Source organism: Lepisma saccharinum, chromosome 19, assembly GCF_977018435.1.
Source record: "Lepisma saccharinum chromosome 19, izLepSacc3.1, whole genome shotgun sequence".
NCBI lineage: Eukaryota > Metazoa > Arthropoda > Insecta > Zygentoma > Lepismatidae > Lepisma > Lepisma saccharinum.
This window is the reverse complement of record NC_139247.1, coordinates 70406678-70426305: the sequence shown is the minus strand read 5'-3', so window position 1 is coordinate 70426305 and position 19628 is coordinate 70406678. Positions and strand designations below refer to the sequence as shown.

The following is a 19628-nucleotide window of genomic DNA, read 5'->3' as shown; positions in this document are numbered from 1 at the left end:
TTTCTCTCTCTCTCTCTCTCTCTCTCTCTCTCTCTGCCTTTTATATTTCACTATATTTTTCTCTTCTTGGCTTCACTATTTCTTTGACTTCCTTTCCTGTACCCCTCTCTCTAGCTTTATAAAATTATGTTCCTTTCTCTCATTCTCTGTAGGCTCTTTCATATTTTTTCTATATAACTTAAAATACTTTTTCAAAGGCATCCATGTAGTTACACACTCACTCACACTCTTTCTCCCTCTTTCTCTCCTTCATTCTTTTATTCTTCGTTGAAATGAAACTGTAGAGGAAAAGGTCTAAATATGGGCCCCCCCTTTTTATGTTGTCATTTTCGGAGGAAAAAAAATATATCAAGCACCTGCCTTTAAAATTCATATCTATGAAATATATACTTAAATGTAATAGCAAGCTAAAGTATAGAAGGTCTCCATTTTTAATAAAAAGCAATTTCCAAAAAATGGTAAAATGATGTATTTCAAAATTGTGGTGTAAATATGGGCTACTAGTGGCAATATCACAAAAAGAAATTAAAATTTAAAAAAACAATAATTTATCGCTAAAATATTATAAAATTCATGTTTATAAATAATCTGTTGTTTTGAAAATCACGCGGAATGGAAAAAATCAAAATTAAGAAAAACATCCAAATATTTGTTGAAAATGTAATCTCAACATTAGACCTCATGTCATAGCCCATATTTAGACCTTCTCCTCTATTAGTTTTATTCCCACCACAATGTACCTGTAGGTGCAACTGTTCCCAGTATGAAGCAGTTTGTTGCAATAATTAAGTAAAATAACTTGACAAATGTCATTTAACACATGAGTATTTCAACATTTTTTTTTTCTCTACAGTCACCATAGTAACGAATAACAAAGCAAAAGAACATCAACATCAGAAGCTTTTCAGATTATGCTCAAATATAATTGCAGAAAATGTCCTTGAATTAAAGAACTGTTGCAATAGCCTCCTCCTCCGGTTAAAAACCTTGACATCATACTTTGATGTACAGTAGTGTCCAAAAGTTAAGCATGACGAACATATCAGAAAATGTGTTATTGATGAAGTGTCAGAACTGCACAAAACATAGTGAAAATTAATCAAAACGTTACATGAATTAACAATTGTTTTAGTGTGAAGACAAAATGTCCAAAAATAAGAAAATTGAAGATCGCTTCCTTAACAGGAAATAGAAGTTTGTATGGGGCGTGATCATCCCCAACAGCTACACATCCTTGCAATGACGTAAAAGGTGGTTCAAGAGCTCTAAATTTACAGTGGAGCCAGCACCATCAAAATTGGACCCTGAACGAATGGGGAAACATGCTCTTCACAGATCAGTCCACATTCAGTGTGCAAAATGATTCCCGTCGCTCATTCATCTGGAGAGAACCTCAAGAACGATTTAATTCAAGTAATATCGTGGCAAGTGATCAGTTTGGTGATGATGGAATACTAGTGTGGGCAGACATCACGTTAAATGGACGTACACAGGGGTGCCCACAGGGGGCGATTATGGCGCTGGTTGCGCCATCGAGATTGTTTGGTGGGATTTTTTACCTTCAAGTAATATAAAATTCAACATTTATATATTTTTTTGAAAATATATTTAAAAATTGTACACCTTAAATGCACCATATTTAATGCATTAGATGAAGAAAATAAAGTGTTCAAGGGTATTATCGAATGGGTGGGGGGGAGAAACATCCAACTTTTAAATATTAGGCCTTAATTGGACACGTGGGTTCTGGGAGGGTTATGAATTAAACGTTGGGAGGGACAGTATCCAAATATAGGTCTTAGATTATGGTGGATATTTTAGTTAGCATTAAATTTGGATTGAGCATTAAATTGAGGTCGGGTATCCAATTCTTGTGTATTACTATTGTCTTATACTGTTGCGGAAATTCTGGTGTGGAGACTGAGAATTATTTTTTTTGGAGGAGGCAATATCCACTCTTCAATATCAACAGTAAGTCTAAAATTGGCATGGAAATTTTGTGGGAGGATTGAGTATTAAATTTAAAGGGAAGATAGGAAGCTCTTGATAAAGTATTAAATGTATTAAATGTTAGATTGTCAAGGGATTTCTGTAGTGGAGAGAGAGTTCGAACATTAAATTTTGGAGACTGTATTTAGCGATATGGTATCCACACGTTTTCAACCCGGAACGTGCCAAAAGAGAAGCAGGAAAAGACTAAATGTCTCTGGATCCTAAGAAAGTATTGACACCCCATTAAATTAATATTCTTGAAAGTCTGCAAAGTAATGGATGTAAAAATTTTCTTGCTTGTTTCGCTCGCAATGATGTGTTGCGTGAATGCGTGTTTGGCGCATTACTGAAGTGAATGTGAAGTTTTATACTATAACTACATTACAAGACATAAGCGATATTATCGATGATAATTAATAACATCACTTCTTAAGATATAATTAGTTAGTATACTGCAGGTGCATCATTTGGAACAAAAATATATCGAATCCGCATTTCTAATTTCATGTCACAGAAAGAGTTACTAAAATATATTTAGCCCAAGCAAACGTGGGCCGGGAAGGGGGGAGGGTGAGTTCTTTGAAAGAAAAACCGTATTATGTTATTGCCCTGAGCTTAAGACTTTCTAGCTAGGTTTTTGTAATGTCTCGCGAAACAGAATCGGTCATGCGGCTGGAGCATGTTATTTGGTTTGCCAAGGTTGAATTTTCTATCTTTATCTTAAGTTGTGGAACAAGTTGCGTTAAATACTCAAATTGTGAGTTTTATAAACCCACTCACAAACACTATTTATATGCATATTTACATAATTTAATTTACTATATTTAACCAATCAATGTGCTAGCTTTAAGTTTTTTCGAAAATTGAACAATAAAAAAATATGGACAGTTTAACATGGTATTTCATTCAAATAAACATAACTTATTATGTATGCAACAAAAATATTTTGTGGGGATTATGATGAACGATTTTAGGGGCGGTCTTGAGTGATGGGCACCCCTGTTGATGGAGGAGGGGCAGATCAAGTGTGTTCAATAAAGCTGAGAGAAAAGTTACTTTCGGTAGACACGCTGTGGTAATTAAATACTCTGTGGAGATTACGATGTGGTTTAAGTGCACGAATGATATGATTTTTGGGGTGAGGGAGACACATGATATGATTTGGGGAGAACGCATGACATGATTTTGTGGGGGATTGCGCCATTGGCCTTGGGGGGATGGGCACCCCTGTACGTACAGAGCTGCACCTTTTTGCTGGAGGTACTGTTACTGCTCAGAAGGACAGAGACGAGGTACTCCAACAACGTGTGCAACTTTTCAGAGGCGCAGTCGACCCACATTTAATCTTCAAGGATGATAATACATGTGCGCATCGAGCCAAATTGTTCGATGACTTTCTTGAAGATTAAGAAATCACCACATGGACTGCCCACCGAGGTCTCCAGGAATAAATACTGTAGTGCATTAAGGAGACGATTTGAAGCCCGCCAGCCTCTACCAAAGACATTTCCAGAGCTCCTCACTGCTCTTCGTGGGAATGGAAGTAGGTACGTGTAGAGCTCTTGAACCAGTCTTCACACTAAAAACAGTTGTTAATTCATGTAACGTTTTGATTAATTTTCACTATGTTTTGTACAGTTCTGACACTTCATCAATAACACATTTTCTCATATCTTCGTCATGCTTAACGTTTGGACACTACTGTAGAAAATATATTCTTCAAGCTTAACATCTTCAACGTATCTTCTTCACTTCTTCTACTATTTTCTTGACAGCAACCTCATTCCTTTCACATCACCTTTATAGCCATCTTCAGTAGATTTCTTCGTTACTGTAATCTCTTCATTATCATTATAATTTCATAATCGTCTTATATGCACACACTCACTCTCACTCACTCTCACTCTCACTCTCTCTCTCTCTCTCTCTCTCTCTCTCTCTCTCTCTCTCTCTCTCTCTCTCTCTCTCTCTCTCTCTCTATTTCTTCTTTGTATTCGATATGCTTCAACAAAACTTTGAATCAGTAATACGGTATGGAATCATGAGCTGGGGAAACAAGGCACATAGCTCCATACTGTTTAAATTACAAAAAAGAGCACTTCGAATTGTGGCAGGGGTCAATGGGAAATATTCGTGCAGAAATCTCTTCCGTAACTTCCACTTGCTGACATTACCCTGTTTGTATATCTATGAATGTATGGTATACATCAAACAAAATATTAGTACTTTTGAAACCAATGAAGATATCCATAGCTAGAACAGGAGATATAAAGATAAAATTCGAGTGAATGTTTATTCTCTACAAGAAGGGACCTAAAAACTCAACAGTTGACCTGTATAACAAGTTTCCCAGAGAGTTAAGACAAGAACCAAAAGTGGAAAGGTTTAAAAATAAAATCAAAACCATTCTAATTGAATATTCATTTTACAGCATACAAGAATATACAGAGGAAACACTCATCTTTTGAATGCATACAGACATATTTATTGGACAGAGTGTGAAGGACTCAAGGTCTTGTGTATGTGTAATCAGAATAAATGTTAAAAGGTATGCTTAGTTACCATACATGCAGAGCTTGCTGTTGCACATCAAACTGAAATTGTCAAGTATAATATTTTTATATGTAAGGGTTATAATACACCAATATATATGTGTGTATCTTATGTTAAAATTACCAAACTTCATTATAATATTTCTATTTGACATGTCCTATACTACAGATGTACCTACTTGTACAAAATTGTAGTCCTTGGATGCAAATAAATCATATCAAACTTATATTCCCACAAAAATGTACCGATAGGTCGTTCCATTGCATACCGCCAGAAAAAAAGGACTGGTTATTTCTATTATTATTAACAGTCTATGGAATTTTACTATCCTTACCCTGCTGAAAGTTGAACCCCGCTCATTAATTCTCTATATGTACGGCCATGTACAGTGGGATCCATGAGCATTACCGTGCAAATTGTCCATGACTATTTAATTAATTTCTCTCTTACATCCTGTATGTTTTTAAGCGATGCTTGGTGATGGACAATTTGCACGGTAATACTTATGGATTCCATTGAACATGGGCATCACATTCAAAATGCACGACATATCTAGCTTCCATTTCGAAAGCCAATTGCTAAATTTCTCAGAGTTTCTCCTTGCATTTAAACAGTGATGACATGTTTATTGTGGTTCTGTGGATTCACTACATTTGAGTACTGAATGAAGGAGAAAGGTCTTGTCGTGCAATGAAGGTCAAAGTTCACATAATGCGAGCAACCCACTGCCGCCCACGGCTTCTTATCATATTCATACGGAAATATGGAGCGGAATTATTCAGCCGTTGGCTTGTTTTCTTGCAATGTGCACAACAACCATACCTGCACCGTATAAATGTGCAGTGAGTGCAGTGAGTGTTTCGAAGAATGTGATTGATATTCAACCACAGTTTGGAACATAGATATTAACAATAGAACCTGAACTCAGCAACTTTGGCTGGAAACTGCAAACGCTGTGTGAGCCATAAAATAAAGAAGAAGAAGGTGAGTGTTGACCTAGAAGATACATAAGATAAGAATTATAAAGCAAACAATTGATATTGATATATTGATTGTTTATTTTACTTCGCTTTTCTGCCACTTTTGGTTAATCGCAAAGATGATCATGAAGGGTGATAAGGTGAACACGAACATGTAAGGAGAGACAACACGAGCCCTACAGATGATTATCCTCGCTGCAGGTCCAGTCGCCAGAGCCTCGTTAGTCTTCACTACTACGTAATAGGATTGTAAGGTGTACTAAATGGAAGAGAGGTTGACATTTGAGTGTCTCAAGAAAAGGTAACTCCTTACAGCCCTAAAAAGGAAGCAAAAACTTTAAAAAATGAATATTTATTTAATAACAAAAAAATGATGTTAGACCCAGCTGACGAAAAATAAAGTTCCTGATTAATATTTTATGCGCATTATTATAAGTAGTAGTGTGCATATATCTTTGGTGTCAATTCAAAGCGTATGATCCCAATATAATCTTTACTTTAGTTTAAGGTCGGTGGAAATAACCTTCGATTGCACAACAATTTTGCTACTTGGTAAGTCTTTCGAAGGGGGGTCAGGCTCCCATGGACCCTGCTCTAAATACGTCCTGGGCCGTTGTTTCCTGTATTTTTTAAATATTGTTTAATTTTTATATCCTTATTGTACTGTATTGATATAAGATTCTACTAAATTTTATAATAAATACATTTTTGTTCAATATGTATCTTCCTCTTATGCATTGTGGGTACATTGTTTAATTTCCTTTACAGGTGAGTGAAACTGAGAACCTTAGGAAGAACTTAGCAGTGGAGAGGATGATTATCGAAGGCTGTGATATTCTTCTGGATGTCAACCAAGTTTTCGTCAGACAAGGTGAGTTAATCCTGTTCAGTGTCTCGAAGTAATTGCTAGGTTTTTTTCTAGTTACTGTAAGTTCTCGTAACTATAGAAAGTCCAGTTTTTCCTTTGTTTGGAACGTCTCTGAAACACACCAATGAGGAATGTAGAAAAAGTATAGACGTGGGCGTCAGGAGGGGTGAATCGAACAAGCGTCTGGACCCCTTGCTTTTTTTTTTTGGCGCGGTTGATTTCAACATACAATAAAGCATTGATTGATTGATTTAATTTATTTACTTCGCGTTTTGTGCCTCTTGGCTAATTTGCGAAGATGGGGATGAGTGATGGAATGATGAATGGACATTCACAAACAACCAAGCCCCAGCGGGATTCGAACCCGGGACCCTTAGCGTCGCAGCGCGATGTGCTAACCACTCGGCCACAGGTCCGGCTACAATAAAGCAGAACTCTCGTTCCTTTTATTGTCAATAATCGAAACAAAGGTCAAAGTTTCCGAACAGAATCACCAAAGTAAAATCTGCGTAAGATCTGAGAATTTAGGGTAAAATATAGGAGCCAGTTCATATCTACCGTATATCAAACAATAAGTGGTTCCACTGTTTTCAAAATTCCAAAAATTAGAGTTTTACGTGAGTGGTCACACAACATAAACTTTGTCTAAAGTTTCCACCTAACTTTGGTGTGTAAAAGTTAGTAACAAAGTACAATAAATATGCATTTCAGCATACTAACTATATAATATATAAAAGAAATAATGAAAATTAGATGTGGTGGATGGAGTATAAGAGTATTTCCAATTACATAATAATAAAATGATAATAATAATTGGAATAACAAGTAGTTTAAATTAGTTGTTATTGTATAGTAACAATCATAACCATGATTATTATTGTTATTATTCCTACTATTCAAATTTAAACATAAATTTCTGGCGACGCCCATGTTTTAGGAAAGAAATTACAATTCTATAAAAACCCGATTTGTGCAAAATATTTTTTGTACTTTAATGCTTTGAATTTCTTCGAAGTTTAACGGACAAAATTTATCATTCATGTAAATTTTCCACATTAATTTCTAAGTTATAAATACAACATTGTTCAATTATTCGAATGTGTATGTTTCGTGGAGGTACTTCCAAATATTTAACGAAGTCAACAGGTTTACATTTATTTATTGTACGTATTTGCATAAAGGCGAAGGAGAAAAATAGTCCTGAATTAACGTCTGCCCTAGCTAGGTATTTATACTTTTTTCCAAATGACGCGTGTTGCCGAGCAATAAGTGGGATGTCACCAGTGAGAGATTATGACGCAATCGAGGATGCCCCACCAGCTGCCCCGCACCTCCACAACGTATAAAACCGAACACTGGGTTTTCGGGATCGAATCTGTGCTTTGCCAGCCTAAGGGTACTCGCTTCTAGGAGAGGTACCTTTTATATGTAAGGAAATCACCCCTGTGAAATAAGGAGAACACGAACGACATTCAATATTTAACACTTCTATTGACTGGACATGGTGGGGTCATGATAACAGAAAGGATGTTCGTTTACCTGTAGATTCCTGTAGAGATGAGCGTCTCCGCTGATTTGGTAGATAAGACACGGTCCTGAAATGAAACTTCTTTCGCAACTCCCCACTTCTAACTCTAGCGTAGCACCGACATTCAATCTATAACTTGGAACAATCATTGTTTACTCTATAACTTTCGGACTACAACTGAGGCGAGATCTGTTATCGCGATCTATTTAAAGGGGATTCAAATTTCCGATCGTTAAAGCCGTTGAGGCAGTTCCATTCTGCCGTTAACAGTGCTTTTTGCATAAGGCTGACGTTGCGTTATTTCAACTGATTTCCTGTGGATTCCCGTGTCAGCGGAGTTTACACATCCACTGAAGATCGCCAGTGTTCTATGCTTGTAAGAAGCTACTTCCAGCGCTTCAGCCGGACCCCTTGGCGAAGAGATCAAACTATCGAGCTATGACGCCAGGGGTCCCGGGTTCGAATCACGCCTTTGGCGTGATACGATATCTACAAATAGGGGCAGAAAAATTCAGAGGTCCCGGTCGCCATGGCGCCTGAAAATTTTCACCTAGCTCCTGAATTTTCAAATTCAGTGCTAAATTTCAAGTTTTCGTATAGAAATTTCTATTGCCTTTTTTTAAAATAACGAGCACCGTTTTTAATGTTTGTGTACTTTCTGTACCAGATGTATCATTCAATCTTACTATTAAACATGCCATTATAAATACTTTCATTGTTGCTAGCCGAATTCTAAAATCTGCTGCGATATGGTAGAGTTGGCTATATAGATTTTCATGTTGTTACCAGTTGACCCTTCGTTAGTAACGCCACTCTGGCGCAATAATGAATTACTTTTAATCCAATCCAATGAATAAATTAAATGTTTTAAGACCATATTTCAAAATATATAGCTTTATCTTAGTTGAACTCATGGCTGTCTTGGGTCATTATTAGGATCCGGATTCTCAGGTTTTAACCTATTTTATTCCTTGCTTGGTAACGTCACTATTCCACCATATATTTTCGTTTTAGCTATTTCTTAATGAAATACATGAATACTATAGGTCCTAGAAACGGCTAAAAGGAGTTAAAATCCTAAAAAAAGGCAAAATTGAACTATTCAGCTAAATAAATGTAAAAAAAATGAAAAATGCTGAAACCTTGTTTTGTTTCATCAGAGTGAACACATTGTTAACTGTAACGGCAATATGAAAACGTATTCTCTCCCCCCCTCTCTCTCGCACACACACACACACACACACACTAACAGAAGGGGGAATGGAAATGAGAGAAGGGAAAGGGCATGAGAAAACAAAGGGAAGCAATGTTGGCATTACAAAAGAAATAGATTACCAATGACAAGTTTTAATTTTTTATTATTTTCTGTATTTTGTAAAAACTGTGTTTTTTGTATGCTTTATGTTTAGTAAACACGTAATATGTGAAAAAATGTGTTTGCAGTATTGATGCTCATGTAAATGCAAAGATTTGTGATCGACTTCAATAAAAATACGGGTAGGGAAAAAAATCCTAAAAAGGGCTAAATCATCTCTTTATAAACCCTAAAATGATGTCTATAAAATCCTAAAAATCCGGGCCCTCATAAGGTACATGAACCCAATATGGCCTATTTGCTGTTCCCAAGTAGTTACGTGGTTAATTCAACAGATGACGTTAGTATGTCATTTAGACTGCGTGATTGAACCTGTTGACTGAACCTATGGTGCTGTAACTAGAGGACATAGAAGCGAAATAGTTGAACTTCGTGATTGTGATCTACGTGATCTAATACTATTCCATAGTCAAGTTATTATGTACTATATCTTCCAAGTGATAGGTTTTTATATCTATAGTACATATTATGATAACTCATAATTTGTACTTTACAACAATGCACTTAGTTTAGACTATAATCCAAAGCACTGTTTATAACGATGGAAAAATAACCGTATGTAAGGTGTGCTCAATATGGCCTACATAGGAATATGTCGTGAAAGACATGCGCAAATGTGACATTTGTTACTCTTATGTTCACGTAGTGTGTCTGGGAGTCAGTAAGGATGATGAAGGACCTTTCGTTTGCCCAGACTGTGATGTGTAATCCGTGGTAGCAAATTGTGACATGCCACTCACTTGTTTATTGATTTGTAAACAATGTTATTTCTTTGTGCAAATCTCACATGTCATTCTGACAATAATATACTTATCTACCTATAAAAACAACGAAGTTGTACAATTCCTGTTGCATATTTTGATGTGAAAGAACAAAAATATATGACTAGGCCATATTGGGTGCATATGTACCAAACGTAACTTTTTAATAAAATCTTCTCTGCACCAATGTTATTATTTGGAACTGAACGTCCAGAAATGTTCCCTCTTTTGAATCTTGCGATTTGTTTTATCTTTCCCACTTTGTACAGAGCTAGAAACAATCGCAAACCTTAAGTAGACCATATTGGGTTCAAGTACCTTATTTGCAAATAAAAAAAATATATAACAGTGTGTTGTTATTATTAAACGCCGCCATCTTGCAAGATCTTGTGCAGACGAAACGAGTCAACTTTTCCTTGACTTTCTCCAGCTGCAAGATGGCTGTAAGCCGTCTGAATTGCCGGACGCTTTCACTCTGTAAGACGTGACGTCAACTTCCGCCCGCCGAACGCTAAACGTGCAAGATCTTCAAGGCGACTTGAAGTTGTCTGGCCCGCCGAACGGGGCTAGTGAGTCCGGCCTCACGCAGTGATGCCAACACTAGCATAATTGTGCTAAACGTAGTACAATTTGAACTTTGTTGGCACCTGGCACCCTGTGTTTGGGATAATAGTAAAATATAGCATCATCTATAAACATGCGCCCCTGGAAGACAGATAAATTGAAGTCAGAGGAATATATTTTGAAAAAATAAATTTAGAAAAAATCGCAGATCTTATTTGTTTCAAACAAAAGGTAGCATGTCGATCCAGCCACATCTGGTCCGCCGTCTTCTTTTCATCTTTTCTCTATCTTTCCTTACTTAGCTCACGAGGAACATTTGATTGAAGGAAATTGCTAGAAAGTTGGGGTCACAGATAAAACAAGCCGCCGCCTTTTGTAGTCGTCGAATTTTCTCAAACTTTTTCAAGCGATTGAACCAATTATATTGGTTAAACCATTGTAATTAATTTAATGGGGGAAATTACCAATATTGTTTAACTAATCAACAACGCATGTTCACATCACAACTGCCCCCAAAATAGGTGCATAAAATGAACTTAAGACCTAAGTCAACCGAGCACAATAGTTGCATTTAGCAAAATTTAAGAGTTTAATCAGCACACTTTTCCTGATTGGGAGGTTGGCAACACTGGACACGCGGTACAAACTGGGCTTCACATCTGTTTCTGTCCAGCGCGGGGTGTCCAACGAGGGGAAAGGGAAGGTGAGGGTAGAATGGCAAAGACAACTTGTTCCGAGGGTGAAAAAAATGTTTCCATCACAGTTTTCATTTGTTTCTCGATTAACTCCTGTTGCGTTGTTGTTCTTTTGTTATATTTTATCTTTTTTTATTTTAGTTCATTTTTTTTATTGTTCTTTGATTGATTTGTTGTTCTTTTTACTTCGCTTTTTGTACCACTTTTTGCTAATTTGCAAAGATGGGGAAGAGTGTTGATATGATGAAATTGACGAATGGACACTCGGAAACATCCATGCGCAGGTCGAGATTCGAATATGCTAAAAAAAACAAGCATAAAAGCCTATTAACGGGCATAGGAAGAAAGAAGGGGCATCGTTACATTCAGGACTGCCATTCGAATGACATTCATATCCATGCAAAATGGGTCAACGGATGAATAAATAAAGATTATTATATTATTATTATTATTATTATTCTTATTATTATTCTTATTATTATCTAAAGCATCAATTTACAATAAAATCAAGAAATGCGATTTACGAGTCAAGATCAAGAGGTACATCATTCAGGTACGTTGATAGATGCAAGAATATGTTGTTACATTTTCAAAAATAACTTTAAAGGTTATATTTTTTAAATTTAAAAAAGTCGCACCCATAACAACACGAACTCACACTCCTGTGCCTACCCTTCCAGAGACACCACGCTTCGCCACTGGAAATGAATATATGAAAACTCATCTACAAATGTCGTACGTACATACCTGATAATATAGGGTGATCGAAAAGTCCCCGAACCCAAACTTCAAAAATTTGTTTCGCCGGTCGTTATTATGATAATGTCAAAATTTCTGTGGAAGCTGGTTTGCGAGGGTCTTGGCTGTACATGACAAAAGAGATGGCGCTGGCGAGTGGCACTAGCAGTTGTGGCGAGGAAATAAACTATGAGCAGTGCTGGTAACAAAATAATCAGGTAAACCAAACCAACAGTTAACCTAAACTGTGACCCCACAAGAAAAAATCGGGTGTGGTTAAATCAGGTGATCTTGCTGGCCAAAGCCCTGATGAAATCAAGCGGTCATCAAAAATTTCACGCAGAACTGCCATGGTGACATTGGACGTATGGCATGTTGCCCCGTCTTGTTGTAACCACACATCTCGTTCACCGGCGTACAAAAGCGCGATAAACTGCTGTATAATGTCCTGGTACACAATAGAGATCACTCGGTTTTCGAAAAAAATCCTCCTCCACCGACAAACTCATCCTTGCAACTGGCGTGATTATTTTGTTACCAGCACTGCTCGTAGTTCATTTCCTCGCCACGACTGCTAGCGCCACTCGCCAGCGCCATCTCTTGTGTCGTGTACAGCCAAGACCCTCGCAAACCAGCTTCCACAGAAATTTTGACATTATCATAATAACGACCGGCGAAAATTGTTTTTGAAGTTTGGGTTCGGGGACTTTTCGATCACCCTGTAGAACAAAATATGGCTGTTTAAGGTATGTATCATGACTCTAGTTTAACGTCTCTGAGAACACATACGACACATAAAATAAGGATCGGTGACACCACAGTCCTCGTGAGCCAATCGGCGACATTCACCACTGCATTTCGCTCATTTTTCTCCATGCTTGTCCTCACTAAAAAAAACAACCACAAAATAAACACTCTGCATCAGCATTGTCCCGAGGAAGATCTTCATCAGAGGAAGTGTAGAGATATTCACTTGCTTCTGATTCATCATAACTGGGTGTCTTCTGTTTCTTCTTTTTTTTCCTCTCCATTCCTTTCTGTTGCTGTCGTTTCCCTTTCTTTCCAGTAGGCCTATTGTTGACGTTCCCCATTAACTGATTTCTGTAAGGGGATGAAGTGACTGCACAAGCTGATCCCCTCCTTCCTCTCGACGACCTGGGCTGCAATGAAGGGAATGGTCGAATGTCTGTTGGTGAGACATTAGTCTGCACGTCTCCATACCTCACAGATGAAGAAGATGTGGAAGGGGACGTCCTGGATTGTCCAGCGATAGTTGAGGGTTCGCCATGATGCTCGCTTGCAGGTTGCGATGGTGAGCCAGACGTAGAAGCAAGAGGCAGGCTCTGTACGTTGTCGTCGTTCGTCACGTGGATGGAGAAATCATGGCCTCTGAAGATATGTCTGTTGCAGGGATATAATCCGGTTTCTTACAATACTAATTCCGAAGGTGGACAGTTTATCCCAATATGAGATACGTATCTCATAAAAGGGCACCACTCGGGTGTCATATTAGGGCACGACCGCCATTACAGCAAATCATGTCGTGTTCGATGATAATATCACGTGCACAATGCACACTACTCTCGTTGGAAAGATCTACTCTTTCGTCTCTAACGTATCCACAGAGGAAAGTATTGCACATACCTTACTTCATTGGTGGAAGTTTTAAACAGGTACTCCATATACTTCGGAACGCTGACAAAACAAACGACACGTTTACAGCTCGCGCACCAAACTCGCTCTGATGTTTCCACGTATCGCAAAGGACACGTTCCAATTCTTTCCGCTTGGCGGAAGCACCTCCTTCACGCCATACCCGTAGGGTCTCATATTAGGACAAGTCTCATATTAGGGTATTTACCCTATAAGAACAGTGGTGAATGCTGAGCAAACGTAGGACCTTCCTCACCCAGCAATACTCCAGAGCTGAAGAACTCGTACTAGCTCGGAAAACGTCATGTACTATCACACCTAGTATAGAGAGTCAACGCAGAGGCTCAATCATTGTCCTAGGAGGAACTTCCATGACGTCTCCTACCTAACAGGTAGGGAACAACCTTATCGGGAGCGGTCCTACAGTTCTACTTGCCATCCGAATAACAAGAATCCATGAGTTATACGGTGTGGAACGTAACGTCTAAAGTGATTTTAATCTTAATGGATGTATGTGTGTGTGTATGTGTGTTCCAGCATAACTCTCGAACGCCTGGAGCGATTTCAACCAAACTTGGTACACGTATCACTTGCAATCTGGAAGGAAATACTGTGGGGGTGAGACACCCCTGGCACCCCTGGGGGTGGGGAAGGGGGATGACATGTAAAAATAATCGAAAACGTCCGATGTTAGTGTGGAATCCGTAGTTTTCGGAGTCGCTAAGATGAATAGTGACACTCCCAATGCCGTTCAACTCAAAGTTCATCTCCTATCGGGATGGGGGGGGGGGGTGAGAGGGGTGAAAATTAAAATGTCAAAAATGACCAAGATTAGTGTCGAATCCATAGTTTTCGGAGTCGCTAAGCTAATTGGTGACATTCACGATGACCAAATTTGGTACACATATGACTTACAATGTGGAAAGAAATACTGTGGGTGTAAGACACCCCTGGCACCCCCATGGGTGGGGGCGGGAAGGGGGTGACATGTAAAAATAATCGAAAACGACCGATATTAGTGTGGAATCCATAGTTTTCTTGGTCGCTAAGATGAGTAGAGACACTCCCAGTGTGGTTCAACTCTAAGACACTCCTGGCACCCCTAGGGAAGGGGATGACATGTAAAACGACCGATATTAGTGGAATCCATTGTTTTCGGGGTCGCTAAGATGAATAGTGACACTTCCAATGCCATTTAACTCCAAGACACCCGAGGCACCCTTAGGGGTGTGGGTGGGAAGGGGGTGACATGTAAAAATAATCAAAAAACAACCGATATTTGTGTGAAATCCATAGTTGTCAGGGTCGCTAAGATTAATAGTGACACTCCAAATGCCGTTCAACTCCAAGACACGTCTGGCACCCCTAGGGGCGGGGGTTGAAATGGGGTGACTTGTAAAAATACTCTAAAACGACCGATATTAGTGTGGACTCCATAGTTTTCGGGGTCGCTAAGATTAATAGTGACATTCCCAATGCCGTTTAATTGATTTATTCTTGCTCTTGGAGGTGGAAATAAAAATTTTGTTCATAAATTGTTGTTAAATTTATATTATAGTGCATTTGTAAAAGATGTTACTTTATAATTTGTATACTGTACTTATATTTTTAAATACCTGTAAATAAAATTAGTTACATTTTACGCTATAGTCAGAATTCATTAATCACCCGGGTAACGCCGAGTAATCAGTTAGTTTGTAATAAAACTGTAGTATAGCAACTGCAGTGTATTTAATATGGAAACAAGGCTTAATCATGTTACCGCGAGACTCCAAGTTACTTTAGGTAAATCCCACTATACAATAAGCTACTGTCAACAATGAAAATAGTAGATAGAGAGATTAACTAGCATTCACCCTGGCATCTAATCTAGGAAGCTAGACAGCAGTGGCAATGGGACTCTGTAAGTTCACTAAACTGAAATCTGGTTTGCAAGCCTTGGTAAGACCTGTTACCTACAGAGTTTATCTATTTTAGACAAACACATTTGAACAAATCCAGCATTAAAAAAGGTCTTGGCTTTGCCTGGCGAGTGTCCAGTCATCTTCATAAAATAAGCCAAATCAATGTAGCAGTAATATTATAAACACGCAGGCTCGGTGGCCGAGCGTGTTAAGTCGATCTTACCACCGAAGTTCCGGGTTCGTATCTCGATATGGACATGGGTGTCCTTGTAAATGTCCTTTCATTAATTTAATCACATCATCACTCATCCGCCAGTTGGCTATTAGCCAGAAATTACAGAAAAGCGATTGAAAATAATAAAATTCAAAAACTTACGTAGTATCCTGCAGCTGTGAACATCTCTTCACTTTTGAATGGAAATCCGTTATTAAAGAACTTTTACCTTCAGCAAAAAGTAGAATAGAATTCTTATACGTGTCGGACCGTCAGTTCTTGGATGTAGTTTCATAGCTACTGTAAAGATCTTCAACAATGAACAATTAATGTTGAATGTTGAGCATTGTTGTGCTCAAAATTTAGAAATCTAGAAGTAGTTAACATGATAACAGATGTGCCAACTCTAGTTGACCTTTGCACAATAATCTCGGATGTAAAAGAAAAATTCGAATTTAAAGAAAGTAAATGTTGAAACTGAACGTGAACTTAATAAATCTCTGGACTTAGCTATATATTTTTTTTAATGTTGTCATTTCGACTTTCTTGCTCATTACTTGTATCAGTTCATTTTGAATTTCAAAACGTACATAATAATTGTGAACATGGATGTCCGCAGGATTTTTTCCAGGGAGGGGCAAGGATGATATTTTTTCCAGGGGGGCCAAGAAGCCACATTTTCCCCAATAGTAATGTTCCCTCAAAAAACATTGCTTAAATTTGAATTTATCATGTTCGTTCATTAATTAACACATATTATTGTGGCTGAAATGAAATTATATGTGTCAAATATATTTAGTTGACTTTCATTTTCCGGGGGCACGCCCCCCTTGCCCCCCTTCCGGACGCACATGATTGTGAACCTTATTTTATTGTATATGTCTCAATGTTCTTGTAGTAATTAGTTACATTTCGAAAGCAATTTCGTCAACTCTATAAAATTTCCTGAATTTTCTGTTGTTCCTCCTGTGGATAATGTTTCTCTATGTTCCAGGCCCGTAGCTAGAATTGATCTCCAGTGGTGGCTCACGGGTTATAAGGGGAGCCTTGTAAACCAAGTCCATTTTACAAAAAAATAACAGTATTAAATGAAGATGTGTGTGTGTGTGGGGGGGGGGGTCATTAACTTATATAAAATTTATAAATATCATACAGATACTACATATTTATACATCTTTTAAACAATTTCTTGAAGTGTTAATTTATTGATACTGAAATCATCCGTTCCCAAACTTTTTCCTTTCACGGCGCCCGTAGTGTTTCAAGATTTTTCCGCGGCGCCCTAGTCAGAATGTGGGCCCAACTTGCACATGCAACGCCCAATTAGTGTGGTTAGGTTGCTTGCCTTAGTTAAAAAAATATGCACATATTTACATATTTCAAATTCAGAAACATTTTACATGTAAAAGGTACTAAATAAGCAAATATTTGGAACAATATAATCATTTCAGTGAAATTAATGTAACATTTCGCGGCACCCCTAAAACCCAGCCACGGCGCACATTTTGGGGACCACCCACTACACACTAAATACTACTTTAGGTTATACAGATATGTATATCACACACAAAAAACGCACAATATTCAATCACATTGCCTACAGTACATTTCACCCCCGCCGAAGCAATGACACTCCCCTTCGTTCTCAAAACTTGCGAGCTGTTAACCTTTGATGCAGATGCGAAGGGAATTTGCATGATGACATCGAAGTCACAGATTTCTGTCCAAACGGGAGATCACAACAGGGACAGTGAAGGTACAGATAAAGAAGCTCCATTTTGAAAGAACTTACAAAGTCTAGATAATCTTCTAAATATTTGCAGCTATTTAGACTTCTGCTCATAAACAAGATGAGCGAATGTAATAGCTGCTGTTCATGTTCTGTGGATTTGTCCTTAAAGTTGTGAACTGTTTACATTTCCACTCTTCACTGGAAACAAATTACAAAATAGTTTTATCTAATGTCAAGGAGGGGCTGACGGCAGGTCCAGGGGGCTCAGCCCCCCCCCCCCGGTCCCTGCCTGGCTACGGGCCTGCTATGTTCTCGAACCGCTAAGTTAAGCCAAAAATTGTGTTACGCTTATCAACCTTTCTAAGAGATGGCGCCAGTGTTGTTTTTTGGCTTCCTGAATATCCTAGAATTAGACTGCTTAGGTTTATTTAAAATACTAAATATTTGAAGTTTCATTCAAATTGCAGTTTTAAATTAGAATTTAAAGCCGGATAAAACGAGATTGTTTTAGTTTCATTATCTCCTTCAATCTATTTTTCTCACTTCTATTTATTACATTTCTTTAAAAATGAGCTCCAAGGGACGCGAGGCCCTGGGCGCCACTTCTCCCACCAGGGGCCACAGTTTCGAATCCAAGCCTGGACATGGGTATTCTTTGTAGGTTTCCCATCATCAATTTAATTTTTGCGATTAGCCAAAAGTGAAAGAAAAGCGAAGTAAAATAAACCAAATCAATCAATCAACATGGTCCCTTGCTATTATGATGAGAACAACCTTACTAGAATAGAGGAAATTGCCTAAATATCTTCCCAATGTTAATACTAAATTCTATTAAATTTTAATTCTGGAAATTTAATAATTGAGAAAATATTATCCGAACTTCAAAGGGCCGATTTTTGTTTTCGTTATGTCAAACTCAAAAGGTTGACCCATTTCGGAAATAAAATGTAATAGAAATTTCCCGTCACAGTTCTCACTGTCGACTGCCCCAAAATATCTAAAGGATCCTTTTAATTTCTGATTTCAAAATCACATTTAACTTTCTGCAAAATCAACATGCTTTACTGATGGTCGGTTCGGATGCCGAACGTAATGATTGATGACTTGAAAGAAAACATCATTTTGAGCGATGAAGTGTCAAGCAGAAGTGGGAGATTGAGCGAACAAAATATCACTGCGAAAAATCTCCTCTCCGATTTTGACGGAAGATCGAAGCACTTTAAGTGCATCTCTCCGGTGTTTGCAGGCGGTTTTATATATCGAGAGCGAAGTACTTCTTTCCCGAGGAGCGTTTACTTTCTTCCTTAATCACTTTACTTTGGCAAGCTATGTTTTTCGCGTGTTTTCGTAATGAAGTCACGCTATCGTTAACAGGTGGCATTAGTGTCCAATGATAGTATTGATCTTCGCGTCCGAGCGGGAGCACGAAGTTCATTCGCTTGTCACCAGGTGTCCTATGGCTGAATCCCGAATCGGTGATAAAATAAACCACAGAATCAGACTTTGTGTACGCACTTGCATGGGGAAGCCATCTTAAGCTCAACAAGTTGGTGAATACAGGTAGACCCATGTTGTTTATGTTTTGCACGTAATGTTGAGGAAAATGCAAAACTAGTGCATTATTTGACAGCACTGTTTGGTTAGAATCACTGTCCTGTCTCTGTCGTTCGTAGATTTGGTGTACTCTTTTCTTCCCTTTCGTGCTTTCAAACGTCGATCAAGGTGTCCTAGGCACGTTCACCTATTTCCAGATCCTAGATAATATCTGAAAATAAATTGCCCCTTTGCGTGTCCATGTACCGTGTTTTGATTTTTATAACTTGTTACCCATCTTACTTTCACTTTTAACCTTTCGTGAAAGTACGTGAGCCTGCTCGCCAGTGAATGTGCGAAGGTTGCAGCCAGATCAGTGGGTAGTAAATGTCACCCGCTATATATGGTCCACTATACTTGTTAGGGATGCTGCTCTTCTAACTGCAGCAAATCGAGTTAGTATAAATGTACATGTTGTACTTGAATGTTTCCAAGATTTGCTGGCAACGTTCGACATGCTACGGGAACCGATATGGTA

At 38.2% G+C, this 19628-nt stretch overlaps 1 protein-coding gene across 1 annotated transcript in view; it reads left to right on the top strand.

The window, feature by feature from the left end:
- The window catches only part of LOC146003054 (ras-specific guanine nucleotide-releasing factor 1-like), a 501359-nt gene that overhangs the window by 413813 nt on the left and 67918 nt on the right, over positions 1-19628 (top strand). The window contains exon 9 of the mRNA XM_083141219.1: positions 6294-6396. Coding sequence (XP_082997345.1) covers positions 6294-6396 — 103 coding nt within the window. The remainder of the gene's footprint in view (positions 1-6293; positions 6397-19628) is intronic.